Here is a 15,406-nt window from a genome sequence, read left to right as displayed (position 1 = left end):
GGCACCCTGCACTTCTTCAGACGGTAAAACTGCAACTGGACGTAAAATGGAGTCACATTCCTGCACAACATAGAGACACAGGTTAAAGTACCCAGCTAGTTTAGTACACAGCTGGGTCAATCCACAGCTACAGTAGCTTAGTATGCAGATAGGTGAATCCACACCTACAGTAGCTTAGTACACAGCTACAGTAGACCAGCACATTGCACTCTCACTCAGTGAACTTGAGTCTTGACAGGTGATAACTTTGAACTACTTGTCTAAACTGAGGTAATCTCTTACCCCATGCTTTCAGCGACTTTGTCCCAATCGATGTCTGCTGCATCTTCAACCTGCATGGCGTACATCCTGAAACGTTTCAATATGAAACAGCTGGAGTTGGTGACCAGCCAATCAGACCTCCAGGCTGCAGGATTGACCACAATCCAGAGGTGTGTGTGTGTGTGTGTAACAGAGTTAATTAAATTCACTCCTCAGTATAATTTTTTCCCACCCACAACTTTGAATTGCTAGCCTTTCTGTGGCGTAGCAGGATAAAGTGGTCTTTATGGGAGATGTTCACTTGTGTTTTCAAATCAGAGGGCCCAGCATGGAGCAAGTGAGGATGGAAGCAGTACTACTGTAGTAGTGTTAGATGTAGAAGTGAGACACTCACCTTTCAATGAGGTTGATCTTGGCCTGGGTGCCCTTGAAGCCTCTGCTGAACACCGCCTGACGCCCCGGTGCCATTTTCTCCTTGAGTAACCACATCCTGAATAGGTCATACAGTAGGACATATCTCAAACATAGAAATCCTCCGTGTAAAACATTTCAACCCCCCTCCCCCTACCAACACACACGCAACTACGCAAACACACACACACACACACACATTCCTTACCACTTCTCCTTGCACTGCGGCAGAGAGCGTGTTTGGACCTTGTGGCTGATGTCCATCCAGGGGATGTCCTTGTAGAGCTTCTCCTTCCTGATGACCTCTCCGTTCATCTGGTTTTCTCCCGCCGGCTCAGTCAGATCTCGCAGGTAGTCCCTCATCGCATCCATCAGACGACTGGTCTCCTCCACACTCCACAGACCTGTGTTTGAGGCTGAGGCTGAGACACACACACACACACACACACACACACACACACACACACACACACAAAGCAAAACAAATACCTTTGAATGAATGTGGACTCAGCAGCTAATGTCTAATCCTCTATTTACCATGTGCACCCCATAGATAAAACACTGCTCTTATTAACCTACTGTACCAACTTCCATTGTTCCTTCATTATGTCTATTCCATCTTAATGGCGTACCCACCAATCAGAGAGAAGTGTTTCTCCAGGGAAATCTTCTTCCAGTTGTTACCTTGCCGTCTTTTTAATTCCTTCAACTGGTGGAGCTCTTCCTCTGTAAACCTTTTAGGAGGAAAGCAAACATTGGTAAAAATGTCAAACACTCATGGCCAAGAGTGTGTGTGTGTGTGTGTGTGTGTGTGTGTGGTAGAGAGGAGCTCAGATTCACCTTCCCTTGTAGTTATTCTTATCAAACATCCTCCTGCCTCGTACGTACACTGCATGCCAGGAACGGGGGATTCCTTCAGCTGCAACAGGACCGGACAGAAGGAGGGGAGGAGAACTTTCAGCGTTGGGATGCATTGCAGAATTGTGGCGCGTTGTTCACCTCATGGTGGCTAAAGCAACAGGGATTGTACAGTATGTGAATGTAACACATTATGACAAACAAAATGGAAGCCGAGTATTCATGCAGTCCTGAGAATGAGATCTGATGGACAAAAAAAACAACATGTAAAGCTAAAACTCATCATTAAGAACGGAAGGAAAAACTCTTCATTCTAATGGTGAGTAGCTGGTGAGAATCCCTACCTATTCTGTCAAGGAACTTGTGCTGTGAACGTAAGCGTTTGATGTGGATATACTGGTCTTTGAAGCGTTTAGGGTAGAAAAGGTGGTTGGCGCTCTCTACACCCGTTAACGCCAGAAAGTCAGACACGTTCCTGGTCAACCTCTTGTTCTCCTCATCCCTGAACCGACCACTGCGGAGAGGGATACCTGACGAGACAGGAAACAGTTTAGTTTCAGACACATCTTACAGGCTCTAAAGCTTCAATGACACCAGTGTACAGTCTACAAAGTCCTTGCTGAGAAGCCAGGTCATTATATATGACCACCACTGATTTGTGGGAGAGACAAACCAATTTTATGAGGAAACTGACCTTGGCTTTTGAAAGACTTGAACCTCTCCAGGTCATACTTAATGAGCTTGCGGATCTGGTTCCGAGATTTGGACTTGATGTTTGGAACAAACTCCTTCAACTCTTCCATATACTCTTCCCTACGGCAGGGCAGAGGGGACAAACCACATGTGTCTAAGATACCGTTATAAGTAATAGAAACACAGTTACTGAGAGGCTTGTAGCTGGACAATAAGATGTTCAATTTCAAACTAAGTAGGATTGTTACCGCCGTTCATCAGCACAATTAACAACACACACACACACACCTAATCTACTCACACTGTAAAGTCTCTCCGACTTCCATTCACTTCCTCCTTGACTCTGATGCATTTTGCCTCATGCTGTGTCCCTGTCTCTCTGGTCCTCATCTGGGACTCCTCCTCATCTGTCTGTCTTTCACTCATCCTCTCATCAGTAACCCCTTTTGCTCCATCATGAGTCTTCTTTTTGCACTCAGTCACTACCTCCATCACCACATCCTCCCTATTCTGCATTTTTTCCTTCCGTCTCTCCTTCTCTGTCTCTCCTAACACTGACACTGTAGAATCAGGGAGCTGCTCTGTTCTCTTCTTCTTCTGTCTCTCCTTCTCCGTCTCTCCTAACACTGACACTGTAGAATCAGGGAGCTGCTCTGTTCTCTGCTTCTTCTGTCTCTCCATCTCCACCTCTCTTAACACCAGTGTTGCTGCTGGAGCTGAAGAATCAGGAAGCTGCTCTGTTCTCCATTTCTTCCTCTCCTTCTGTCTCTCCCTCTCTCCTAACACTGGTGTTGCTGCTGTCTCTGGAGGATGAGGATGCTGTTCTGCTCTCTTCTTTTTGGCTTCCTGTCTCCCTCCCTCTGCTGTGCTAGCATCTAGGACACTGGTCTCAGTGTCTTGATCCACTGTCACAGAGTTCTCACCCAGACTGGTCTCTGTGAGGTGTTCCGTTGGTAGAACCATCACAGTGGATCTGCTGTCCTTGTGTTTCTTCTTCTTCTTCTTGGTCTCTGGTTCTCTCAGCTCTGACACCTCTGCTGTGGATTCTTGGTTCTCACTTTCCTGCCGGTGCTTCTTCTTCTTTTTCTTCTTCCTCACTTTCTCCAGCTCTGTTACATTAAGCATTTCCAATACCTGTTCAGGAATGTCCTCCTCCTCCGGCTCAGGTACCTTCTTGTTATGTCTCCTTTTCTGTCTCTCCTTCTCTGTCTCTCCCAACACTGACACTGGAGAATCAGAAAGCTGCTCTGTTCTCTTCTTCTTCTGTCTCTCCATCTCCACCTCTCTTAACACCAGTGTTGCTGCTGGAGTTGAAGAATCAATAAGCTGCTCTGTTCTCCTTTTCTTCTTCTTCTTCTTCTGTCCTTCCGTATCCATCTCTCCTAACATTGGAGAATCAGGAAGTTGCTCTGTTCTCTTTTTTGACATCTTCTGTCCCCCCTTCTCTGTCTCTGCTATACTTTGCACTGGAGAATCAGGAAGCTGCTCTGTTCTCCTCTTCTTCTTCTTCCTCTCTTTCTGTCTCTCCATCTCTCCTAACACTGGTGTTGCTGCTGTCTCTGGAGGATGAGGATGCTGTTCTGCTCTCTTCTTTTTGGCTTCCTGTCTCCCTCCCTCTGCTGTGCTAGCATCTAGGACGCTGGTCTCAGTGTCTTGATCCACTGTTACCGAGTTCTCACCCAGACTGGTCTCTGTGAGGTGTTCCGTTGGTAGAACCATCACTGTGGATCTGCTGTCCTTGTGTTTCTTCTTCTTGGTCTCTGGTTCTCTCAGCTCTGACACCTCTGCTGTGGGTTCTTGGTTCTCACTTTCCTGCTGGTGCTTCTTCTTCTTTTTCTTCTTCTTCACTTTCTCCAGCTCTGTTACATTAAGCATTTCCAATACCTGTTCAGGAATGTCCTCCTCCTCCTGCTCAGGTATCTTCTTGTTCTGTCTCCTTTTCTGTCTCTCCTTCTCCGTCTCTCCTAACACTGACACTGGAGAATCAGGAAGCTGCTCTGTTCTCTTCTTCTTCTGTCTCTCCATCTCCACCTCTCTTAACACCAGTGTTGTTGCTGGAGCTGAAGAATCAGGAAGCTGCTCTGTTCTCCTTTTCTTCTTCTTCTGTCCTTCCGTATCCATCTCTCCTAACATTGGAGAATCAGGAAGCTGCTCTGTTCTCTTTTTTGACATCTTCTGTCCCCCCTTTTCTGTCTCTGCTATACTTTGCACTGGAGAATCAGGAAGCTGCTCTGTCTTCTTCTCTCCCTCCATCCTCACCTCTCCTAACACTGGAGAATCGGGAAGCTGCTCTGTTCTCCTCCTCTTCTTCTTCCTCTCCTTCTGTCTCTCCCTCTCTCCTAACACTGGTGTTGCTGCTGTCTCTGGAGGATGAGGATGCTGTTCTGCTCTCTTCTTTTTGGCTTCCTGTCTCCCTCCCTCTGCTGTGCTAGCATCTAGGACGCTGGTCTCAGTGTCTTGATCCACTGTTACCGAGTTCTCACCCAGACTGGTCTCTGTGAGGTGTTCCGTTGGTAGAACCATCACTGTGGATCTGCTGTCCTTGTGTTTCTTCTTCTTGGTCTCTGGTTCTCTCAGCTCTGACACCTCTGCTGTGGGTTCTTGGTTCTCACTTTCCAGAGGGTGCTTCTTCTTCTTCTTCTTCACTTTCTCCAGCTCTGTTACATTAAGCATTTCCAATACCTGGTCAGGAAGTTCCTCCTCCTCCTGCTCAGGTATCTTCTTGTTATGTCTCCTTTTCTTTGTCTTCTGCCCACTAGTCTGTTCTTTTTCCCCTTGAAAGGCATCAGTGACCAAGGGGGCTGGTTCATCTCCAAACGTCACACTGGACATGGCAGTCATGGTAGCAGAACTGAACTTATCTTGCTATGAAAGCAGATTCTTCTTGACTTTCTTCCCAGTTGCGTTTGTGTGATCGTTACCTGCGGATGAAAAGAGGTCAGGGCTATCTGCAAATGACAGAGGTGATGTTCGAGATATACCTATCAGCAGCAGGAAGTAGCCTAACGGTCTTCGATTTCTTCGGTTACTTTCCTACCAGATAACCTGTGGTATTCTCTAGGCCCTACCATGGTCAAACCACATGGCTTACTCTTCAATTTATCTGCGAAATAGAATTAGAGTACCCTACCTCATTACTGAACTTAACGTAGGATATCTCTATTGAGGGACAGGAGTCACGTTTCCGTTGATAATATTTGGACTAAAGGCTTAAATTCTGTGAAGGGCTTTTTAAAACCACCACCGCTGTAGCTGTTTCCTATAGGCTATTGGAAATACCGCGACAAAATCGTGGTAAAAAAAATAAATTCAAAGTTTGCCCTTTGAAACCCTTGCCCTTTGAAGTTTTTCCGCGATTCCGTTTTCCGTGTGATTGGCCCTACACTGAAGGCAGAATGTAAGCATGTAATCCAAATAATGTTACACATGAAGCTTCAGAAATAGTTAATGTTTATTCTGAGACAGATCACTTCCCCTTCTCAGCGGAGTCTGAGCAGGATGGAGTTTCTTCCAGCTAGAGTTCACGCGCAAGCCTGCAGGTGCACAATTACTAATTAGAGCGAGCCTGCTCAGCCAGCCACACTACAGTAACGTATTCACTTATTAACTCTGGTTTCTAGTTTCGTGATAAGTGAGACTGAGATTTTCGTGCTTAGGCCGGCTCTACACTAGACGACTTTCACAGTTCTAACATCGCTGAACCTCTCATATTAAACGAACGTCATAGACGCGCGCCCCTGAGTTTGCAACGAAGATGTGTCTCCGATAGCACAAACTGGCCGGCGACAGATAAATCGGGGCTCAAATCGTCTAGTGTGTGTGTGCGCGGCCTAGCGTTTACTGGTTTTGTGCTGTCTCTGTATTTTCATGTTATTACGTTAGCTATTCTTTTGAGACACACATACAGTAGGCATATTCTCATTTTCCCATATAGAAGCACTTTGCACCTCCAACCCAGTGGCATAGGCTATAATGGGTGAGTACTTAACGTAACGCATGTGTTTCCCAAAGAATCCTAATTATTATTAACTATAGCGACTGTAAGATAGCCTAACAGAGTTGTTTTCAGTATATTCAGTAGGCCTACTGTCATGTTTTGCAGGTGAACAGAGGAGCGGGCTTAGGCTATGTAGTTTGACCATGGTATACCACAGGTTATCTGGTAGGAACACAACCGAAGAAGTCAAAGGACAGGCAAGGACAGACAACTGGGAAGAAAGTCAAGAAGAATGTGCTTTCAGAGCAAGATTAGTCCAGTTCTGCCAACATCCAGAGTGCCATGTCCAGTGTGACGTTTGGAGACGAACCAGCCCCCTTGGTCACTGATGCCTTTCAAGGGGAAAAAGAACAGACCAGTGGGCAGAAGACAAAGAAAAGGAGACATAACAAGAAGATACCTGAGCAGGAGGAGGAGGACATTCCTGACCAGGTATTGGAAATGCTTAATGTAACAGAGCTGGTGAAAGTGAAGAAGAAAAAGAAGAAGAAGCACCGGCAGGAAAGTGAGAACCAAGAACCTACAGCAGAGGTGTCAGAGCTGAGAGAACCAGAGACCAAGAAGAAGAAGAAGAAACACAAGGACAGCAGATCCACTGTGATGGTTCTACCAACGGAACACCTCACAGAGACCAGTCTGGGTGAGAACTCTGTAACAGTGGATCAAGACACTGAGACCAGCGTCCTAGATGCTAGCACAGCAGAGGGAGGGGGACAGGAAGCCAAAAAGAAGAGAGCAGAACAGCATCCTCATCCTCCAGAGCCAGCAGCAACACCAGTGTTAGGAGAGAGGGAGAGACAGAAGGAGAGGAAGAAGAAGAAGAAGAAGAGGAGAACAGAGCAGCTCCCTTATTCTCTTGTACCAGTATTAGGAGAGATGGGGGGACAAAAGAGAACAGAACAGCTTCCTGTTTCTTCAGTGCAAATGGTAGCAGAGACAGAAAAGGAGGGACAGAAGAAGATGCCAAAAAAGAGGAGAAGAGAACACCTTCCTGATTCTCCAGTGTTAGAAGTGGAGATGGAGAGACCGAAGAAGAGGCAGAAGAGAACAGAGCAGCTCCCGGAATCTTCTGTACTAGTGTTAGGTGAGGTGGAGAAGATGGAACAGAAGAGAACAGAGCAGCCTGATTCTCTATTGCCAGTGATAGGAGAGACAGAGAAGGAGCGACAGAAGAAGAAGAAAAGAAAGAATGGAGAGAATGTGGTGATGGAGGTAGAAGAGAAAAATAACAAACATGATGGAGCGACACAGGCTGCTGATGAGAGGATGAGTGAAAGACAGACAGATGAGGAGGAGTCCCAGATGAGCACCAGAGAGACAGGGACACAGCATGAGGCAAAATGCATCAGAGTCAAGAAGGAAGTGAATGGAAGTCAGAGAGACTTCACAGTGTGAGTAGATTAGGTGTGTGTGTGCGTGTGTGTGTGTGTGTGTGTGTGTGTGTGTGTGTGTCTGTCCTACCTTTGTTGATTCATTATGCTGATGAACGGCAGTAACAATCCTACTGAGAGTTTGAAATGGAATCTTATTGACCAGCCAAACCCTCAGTAACTGTTTCTGTTACTTATGATATGACTGCTATTTATTTAGACATGTGGTTTGTCCCCTCTGCCCTGCCGTAGGGAAGACTATATGGAAGAGTTGAAGGAGTTTGTTCCAAACATCAGGTCCAAATCTCGGAAGCAGATCCACGAGCTCATTAAGTATGACCTGGACAGGTTCAAGGCTTTCAAAAGCCAAGGTTGGTTTCCTCATAGAGTTGGCTTGTCTCTTCCACAAGTCAGTGTTGGTCACATAAAATGGCCTGCTGACTTCCTCAGCCTGGACTTTAATGTAGACTGGTGTCATTGAAGCTTTAGAGTCTGCAAGTTCTGTGTCTGAAACTAAACTGTTTCTTGTCCTGTCAGGTATCCCTCTCCGCAGTGGTCGGTTCAGGGATGAGGAGAACCAGAGGTTGATCAGGAACGTGTCTGACTTTCTGGCGTTAACGGGCATAGAGAGCGCCAACCACCTTTTCCATGCTCAACGCTTCAAAGACAAGTATATCAGCATCAGACGGCTACGATCACAGATGAAGTTCCATGAGAGAATAGGTAGGGATTCTAGCCAGCTAATCACTGTAATGTTAATGGTAATGGCCTCCACTTATATATAGCGCTTTTATCCAAAGTGCTTTACCAGTGGCCTCTCATCCACCCATTCACACACACATTCACACACCAATGGCGGCAGCTGCCTTGCAAGGTGCTGGTCTGCTCAATGGGAGAAACTTGGGGTTCAGGGTCTTGTCCAAGTACACTTACATGGGAACAGGAGGAGCTGGGATTCAAACCACCGCACCTACGATCATTGGACGACCCACTGCTACCTCCTGAGCCACAGCCGCCACCATTAGAGACAGTTGTTCCTTCCTTTTAGCTTCACATGTTTTTTTCTTTGTCCATCAGATCTCATTCTCAGGACTGCATGAATACTCGGCTTCCATTTTGTTTGTCATGATGCGTCACATTCACATGCGTTCCCTGTTGCTTTAGCCACCATGAGGTAAACAATGTACCACAGTCCCCCCCCTCTTGTGATTTGAGTTTATTTTATTTGAGTTTATTAGGATATGTATATATATTATGTATATAGGATATGTATATATTAGGATTATGATAAAGAAGGGCGTAACTGCCCACAATAAAAACATCGACAACATATATCACCGAGGATTAAAACACAATAAAGCCAGAAGGCTTATTTCCATTGTGGTCCCCACATGTAAAAAACAGAAGAAACAAGACATAAAATACAGGGTCTCAAGAGAACACGTCAGCAGTGTACGTCAGCGTACAGAATCAATCTCAGTATATCCATTTAAATATACACTACTATACAAAATACAATATACACTATAATATTTAAATATGATATAATATACACTATTTTATCCTAATAACTTTTACTATGAAGCTATGAATAACTATGAAGCTATTTATTACCTTACTCATTGTTCTGGAGCCAGCATTTAAAGGAGAATGCTCGTCTTTGACAACCTGGACCTTATTTACGGCATATTATAAGAGGTTTGACTCGCCGAGATAACTTTGGTGTAATTCGGAGGCCTGTAGAAGAAATGCGTAGAGAATGTGAGCCGCGAGTGTAGCCTACAGACGGAGAATAGCCAGTTTGCGCGCTGTGCGCATGCGTGCTGGAGCAAGTGGGGAAGCTATTTCCTTTCTAAAGACGTTTCTAAAGATCATATAACAGAAGCATGTGGAAAACCACAACAAGCCCTCGCTCTATGTAAGCACAACTAGCGATTCATAAAGACAGATTGATGAAAACAACCGTTTCGCGGCAGAAAATAGATTTCTTTAGAAGCTGCATTCTCAGTGCCCCATCCGCCGCCATTACATGGATATACTGGCTCGCGCTGGATTTTACATTTCTTCTACAGGCCTCCGAATTACACTAAAGTTATCTTGGTGAGTCAAACGTCTTATAATATGCCGTAAATAAGGTCCAGGTTGGCAAAAACAAGCATTCTCCTTTAAGGCCTCTTTTAAAAACATTGACTGAATTGCGTGTCCTGTACCATTGCAGCTGAAGGAATCCCCCGTCCCTGGAGACAGGTGTACCTACGAGGCAGGATGATCTTTGATGAGAACAACTACAAAGGATGGTGAATCTGAGCTCTTCTCTACCACACACACACACACACACACACACACACACACACACACACACACACACACACACACACACTCTTGGCCATGAATGTTTGCTTTTCTCCTAAAAGGTTTACAGAGGAGGAGCTCTGCCAGTTGAAGAAATTACAAAGACGGCACGGTAACAACTGGCAGAATATTTCTAAGGTCATGAACCGAAGCGACCTATCCCTGGAGAAACGCTTCTCTCAGATTGGTGGGTACGCCATTGAGATGGAATAGACATAATGAAGGAATTAAGTTAGAGCAGTAAGTTGATAGTGGTGTTTTGTGTATGGGGTACACATGGTAAACAGTAAGTAACCAGGATTAGATATTAGCTGCTGATGTACACATTACTTCGAAGGTATTTGTGTGTGTGTGTCTCAGCCTCAAACACAGGTCTGTGGAGTGTGGAGGAGACCAGTCGTCTGATGGATGTGATGAGGGACTACCTGCGAGGTCTAACTGAGCCAGCGGGAGAAAACCAGATGAACGGAGAGGTCATCAGGAAGGAGAAGCTCTACAAGGACATCCCCTGGACGGACATCAGCCACAAGGTCCAAACACGCTCCTGGACACAGTGCAAGAACAAGTGGTAAGGAGTATGTGTGTGCATGCATGAGGGGGGCAATTGTAATGTTTTACACAGATGTGTTCTATGATGTACAGCCTGTTCATCATGTCCTATGGCCTCTTCAGGATGTGTTTGCTCAAGGAGAAGATGGCACCGGGGCGTCAGGCGGTGTTCAGCAGAGGCTTCAAGAGCACCCAGGCCAAGATCGACCTCATTGAAAGGTGAGTGTCTCACTTCTACATCTAACACTACTACAGTAGTACTGCTTTCATCCTCACTTGCTCCATGCTGGGTCCTCTGAATTGAAAACACAAGTGAACACCTCCCATAAAGACCACTTTATTGTGCTACGCCACAGAAAGGCTAGCAACTCAAAGGTGTGGGTGGGCAAAATTTATACTGAGTTACTTAAAGGGGAACGCCGCTGTCATAGCAAGTTTAGCTCAAATGTCGCTTTGTCCTTAATGAAACCGATCCGTACACACTAGCGTTTAACTGATCCATGCAGTAGTAAGCTAGCTCCTTTTTCCTATGTGCGCGCACCCCCTTTATAATGGAGGTCTATGGGCCTCTGCTAAAAACTATGATAAACATGCATTTTCAAGGAAGGAAGCAGAGGGTGTGGTCTTACCGGTGTCATTATGCTGTCATGTGAAATATATATCATTCTCAAACCGAATATTGAAACAAAAGCTCCATTTGAGCCAGAACTATTTCGCAGAACGCACTACACCATACCTTTCGCACTGTAAACTTCCGCCGCACGTTGTAGAGAGCGCGAGCATGCGTGTGCACGGTAAAGCTAGACGATTGTTTACATCCTCCTAGCCATGCCTAACACGTCAACACATGGGGATGGCGATTCATTTCACAAGACAACATTCTACTGAGACCGGTAAGGGGCTTCCTGGCGCTTCCTGCCTTGAAAATGCATGTTTATCATAGTTTTTAGCAGAGGCCCATAGACCTCCATTATAAAGGGGGTGCGCACAGAGGAAAAAAGAGCTATCTTACTACTGCACAGATCGGTTAAATGTTGGTGTGTACGGATCGGTTTCATTGAGGACAAAGCGACATTTGAGCTAAACTTGCTATGACTGCGGCGTTCCCCTTTAACTAACTCCTGTCACACACACACAAACACACACACACACACACACACACACACACCACCTCTTGTCAATCCTGCAGCCTGGGGATCTGATGGTCTGGTCACCAACCTCAGCTACTAAATTAACTCCAGCTGTTTCATATTGAAAAGTTTCAGGATGTACGCCATGCAGGTTGAAGATGCAGCAGACATCGATTGGGACAAAGTCGCTGAAAGCATGGGGTAAACGATTACCTCAGCTTAGACAAGTAGTTCAAAGTTATCACCTGTCAAGACTCAAGTTCACTGAGTGAGAGTGCAATGTGCTGGTCTACTGTAGTGTGTACTAAGCTGTAGTTGTTGCTTCACCTATCTGCATACTAAGCTACTGTAGCTGTGGATTGACCCAGCTGTGTACTAAACTAGCTGGGTACTTTAACCTGTATCTCTGTGTTGTGCAGGAATGTGACTCCATTTTACATCCAGGTGCAGTTTAACCGTCTGAAGGTGTGCAAGGTGCCACTGTGGAAACAAAGTACCTTCTGTGGTAAGTTCACATACGTCCCACGGTAGCTCATCAAAAAACAAGTTAGTTTGTGTTTATTACCACGTCAGTTTGTGTCAACTGAAGCACACCATGGATACAGTATGTGATGATGCCCCAGTGTTCAGTAGAGGAGTGCTTTCTAATTCCACTTCCTGTTTCTGTGTCTTCCAGATATTATTGACTTCTTGTATAAGGATGTACTTCCTGTGTTCAAGGCATCCCTGACCAAGGTTCCTCTGAGGGAAGAGAGCCTGGAACAGAGGGCCGACCCCAACAAGTACTTCCTGCTCTCTGACATCTTCTCTGAGTGGGAGGTGGACAATGTCAACTAGGTCTCCATGACGATGGGAAATGAACTGTACCCTATATTGGCCCCTCTCTGAACACACACCTAAGGACTGCAAGTCCTTTCAGTGATGCACTACACTGGAACCACTATCATTAAATCCTCATCAACACAAAATGACTGAAGTGGAAGTGCTACTGGGTCTTTAAAATGGTTACATTCCTAGGTGCTCATTGGATTCTTCAGGTGCATTCTTTGTTGTGTTTGTTGAATGTCGCTGCAGAGGTTAGGTGTCTCGAAAACAAGGTGTGAAAATGCAGCTCTTCAAATTTAATCCAAGGCACACCAGTTTTAAGGCATTTTAACTTCACAAACCTAGTGTGCCTTGGATTCAATTTGAAATTAGTTTTTGAGATACTTTGTGCAGCGACCTTCAACAAACACAAAAGAGAATATTTTTTGTTTTCCTTTGATTATTTAGTTTGAATGTGAGGATGACCTACTTTGACCTACAAAATACAAAAATAAGAAACTATTAACTAATTATAAGATTTACATTGCTGTGATGTTTGCTCCTAAACCTGAGATGAATCATTCAGAACTACAGTATGTGGCGATCTCAATTTGGCGATCTCAATTCTCCCCTGCAGCCACCCTCCGACCAACCCAAGCACCAGGAGGCCATTCTCTCCCCCTGTCTTCCACCTAGTGGTGCTCTAGCTAGTGTGTGTGTGTGTGTGTGTGTGTGTGTGTGTGAAGATGGCGCAGGCTCTATCCGAAGAGGAGTTCCACCGCATGCAGGTACGGAACCGCTCGAGGTGCGCGAGGTCATTCTGTATCTATAGCGCGCGAGCTCCACTCGAGAATGTCTCGTGAATGTCGACCAGGAAACGGTTGGTTAGCCTGTTAGCATGCTATGCTAACACCAGCTATGTAGACCTATGGCTGGCTAGGCTATTATGTGTTAGCCGGTTAGCCAGTTAGCTTGCTATGCTAACACCAGCTATGTAGACCTATGGCAGGCTAGGCTATTATGTGTTAGCCAGTTAGCCAGTTAGCTTGCTATGCTAACACCAGCTATGTAGACCTATGGCTGGCTAGGCTATTTATGTGTTAGTGTCCTAGCACAGACCAACGTTTTCGTTACGTTAGCTATTGATTATAACGTTGTTAGTGTACATGGGACACCTTTTTATACGCCCCCCACCCCATGAATGGCTGGATAACTTGCTAGCTACGACAACACAGTGAAGCTAGCACAGGAAGCTAGCATTAGCTAGCTAAGCAACCGAGCTAGCCGACGTCAACTAGCCGTCAGCATCCTCATGACACCGACCTGCTGATGTCGGTCACGGGGAGCATTGTTGCTTGTTGGGCCAGCTAGCCTGCTGCTAGCCTGCTAATGTGGGAACACCGAGATCAACACATCACTGGTATAGCTAGCTAGCTACTGGGTAGCCAGGGAGATGCTTATCTTAGGCTCGCTAGCTTGATACTGTACGGTTTATGACACCTGCAGCGTTGACACTTAAGCGTTTATTTACAGTGCACAGTCATCATCATCATCATCATCCATACACTAACTCGTCATCATCATCACACAAACTCATCATCCTCATTTCATCATCATAATCATCCTCATCATCCATACACTAACTCGTCATCATCATCATCATCATCACACAAACTCATCATCCTCATTTCATCATCATCATTATCATCAGCATCGTCGTCATCATCAGTCTTGTACACTATGGTGTAGTGGTGACTAAAGTGGAAGTGGGTATACTGTAGTAGAAATGTTAGTTTTTACATGAGTGCTGTTTAAAGAAGTGGGTCTACTGTGGGTCCATAAAGAAGTGGGTCTACTGTGGGTCCATAAAGAAGTGGGTCTACTGTGGGTCCATAAAGAAGTGGGTACCTCCGTTTATACCCACTACACCACTTGTTATGTCTCCCAGGCTCAGCTGCTGGAGCTGAGAACACAGAACTACCAGCTGTCTGACGACCTTCGCAAGAACACTGCTGGTAAGACGCGTGTATGCATGTGTGTGTGCGCGTGCGGGCACACCTTTATTTGTGTTTAAGAGTGCGTGGTGTGTGTGTGCGTGCGTGTGTGCGTGCACGCTTGTTCCTCATGACCATGAGCTGTATAGCTTTAGGGCTGGGTATCGAGTCGAATTTCAAGAATCGATCCGATTCTGATTCACAAGGTTCGGAATCGATTATCACGATTCAATTCGATTCGATTCGATTCAATATTGATTCGGTTAGTGTTACTAAAACTTTTTTTTTTTTACTGTAACCTTAATTACATGACTGCCAAGTTATGCAACACATCAATACTAGGGCTGGGTATCGATACTGATTTCCAAAAATGAATGAATGAATGAATCATTGAATGAATGAATGAACTATTCATTCCTTCATTTATTCATTCGTTCATTAAATAAAAGATCAATTTTGGGATTCATGAATCGATTCTGAATCATTTGATTCAGAATCGATTCAGAATCGATGAATCATTTTTTTAAACCCAGCCCTAGTCTGCTTGAGGCTCGGCCCTACCATTAAGTACTAGTTCATGCTACGACGTGTTTGACTGAATGCTTCTGTGTGTTCCAGAGCTGAATGCAGTCCGCCAGAAGACGGCCACCCTGGAGAGGGACTACCTGAAAGCCTTGAAGGTAGAGGCCACGCCTCCTTAGAACCTAGCTAGGATTACACATTACATTACATTACATTACAGTCATTTAGCAGACGCTGTTATCCAAAGCGACTAACGCTAACTGCATTTAACGTAGGAAGAGCCAATGTACTACTACTCACCAGAACTCACAAGTGCATCTCCTTTCTAAAACAAGTGACTAAGAGCATAATCTAGTGCTGAATGCAAAGTGCAAGAGAAGAAGAAGAAGAATAGCAATCTAAAATACAATAGGTGCTTAAGATGGAGGATTGTTGTAGTACTTCTTGAAGAGGTGAGTTTTGAGC

At 45.3% G+C, this 15,406-nt stretch overlaps 3 protein-coding genes across 5 annotated transcripts in view; all 3 read left to right on the top strand.

Annotated features, from left to right (window-relative positions):
- Positions 1 to 1,692: 1,692 nt before the first annotated feature.
- Positions 1,693 to 9,891, top strand: LOC311329011 (transcription termination factor 1-like; the record flags this gene model as incomplete). Its single annotated transcript, XM_084462898.1, has 4 exons — positions 1,693 to 1,849; positions 7,843 to 7,961; positions 8,128 to 8,313; positions 9,809 to 9,891. The coding sequence occupies exons 2-4, from the start codon at positions 7,853 to 7,855 to the stop codon at positions 9,889 to 9,891; spliced, it is 378 nt and encodes a 125-aa protein (XP_084319024.1). The 5' UTR covers positions 1,693 to 1,849; positions 7,843 to 7,852.
- A 128-nt stretch (positions 9,892 to 10,019) lies between these two features.
- Positions 10,020 to 12,644, top strand: LOC311328998 (transcription termination factor 1-like). 3 transcript variants are annotated; one of them, XM_084462883.1, is made up of 6 exons: positions 10,020 to 10,129; positions 10,303 to 10,510; positions 10,615 to 10,710; positions 11,757 to 11,822; positions 12,041 to 12,126; positions 12,298 to 12,644. In XM_084462883.1, the coding sequence occupies exons 1-6, from the start codon at positions 10,084 to 10,086 to the stop codon at positions 12,456 to 12,458; spliced, it is 663 nt and encodes a 220-aa protein (XP_084319009.1). In that variant the 5' UTR covers positions 10,020 to 10,083; the 3' UTR covers positions 12,459 to 12,644. The 3 variants fall into 3 exon arrangements, with proteins under 3 accessions (XP_084319009.1, XP_084319008.1, XP_084319010.1); XM_084462882.1 differs by having other exon boundaries at positions 11,751 to 11,822; XM_084462884.1 differs by lacking the exon at positions 11,757 to 11,822.
- A 69-nt stretch (positions 12,645 to 12,713) lies between these two features.
- LOC311329010 (GRIP1-associated protein 1-like) overlaps positions 12,714 to 15,406 on the top strand; it is a gene marked incomplete at its 3' end in the record, with an annotated part of 19,120 nt that continues 16,427 nt past the window's right edge. The window contains exons 1-3 of the mRNA XM_084462897.1: positions 12,714 to 13,213; positions 14,374 to 14,440; positions 15,038 to 15,099. Coding sequence (XP_084319023.1) covers positions 13,172 to 13,213; positions 14,374 to 14,440; positions 15,038 to 15,099 — 171 coding nt within the window. The 5' untranslated portion in view covers positions 12,714 to 13,171. The remainder of the gene's footprint in view (positions 13,214 to 14,373; positions 14,441 to 15,037; positions 15,100 to 15,406) is intronic.

The sequence above is a fragment of the Borostomias antarcticus genome (assembly GCF_949987555.1).
Source record: "Borostomias antarcticus genome assembly, contig: scaffold_79, whole genome shotgun sequence".
In the NCBI taxonomy this organism is placed as follows: Eukaryota; Metazoa; Chordata; class Actinopteri; order Stomiiformes; family Stomiidae; genus Borostomias; species Borostomias antarcticus.
The sequence above is the reverse complement of the archived record's forward strand: the minus strand, read 5'-3'. Positions and strand labels throughout refer to the sequence as shown.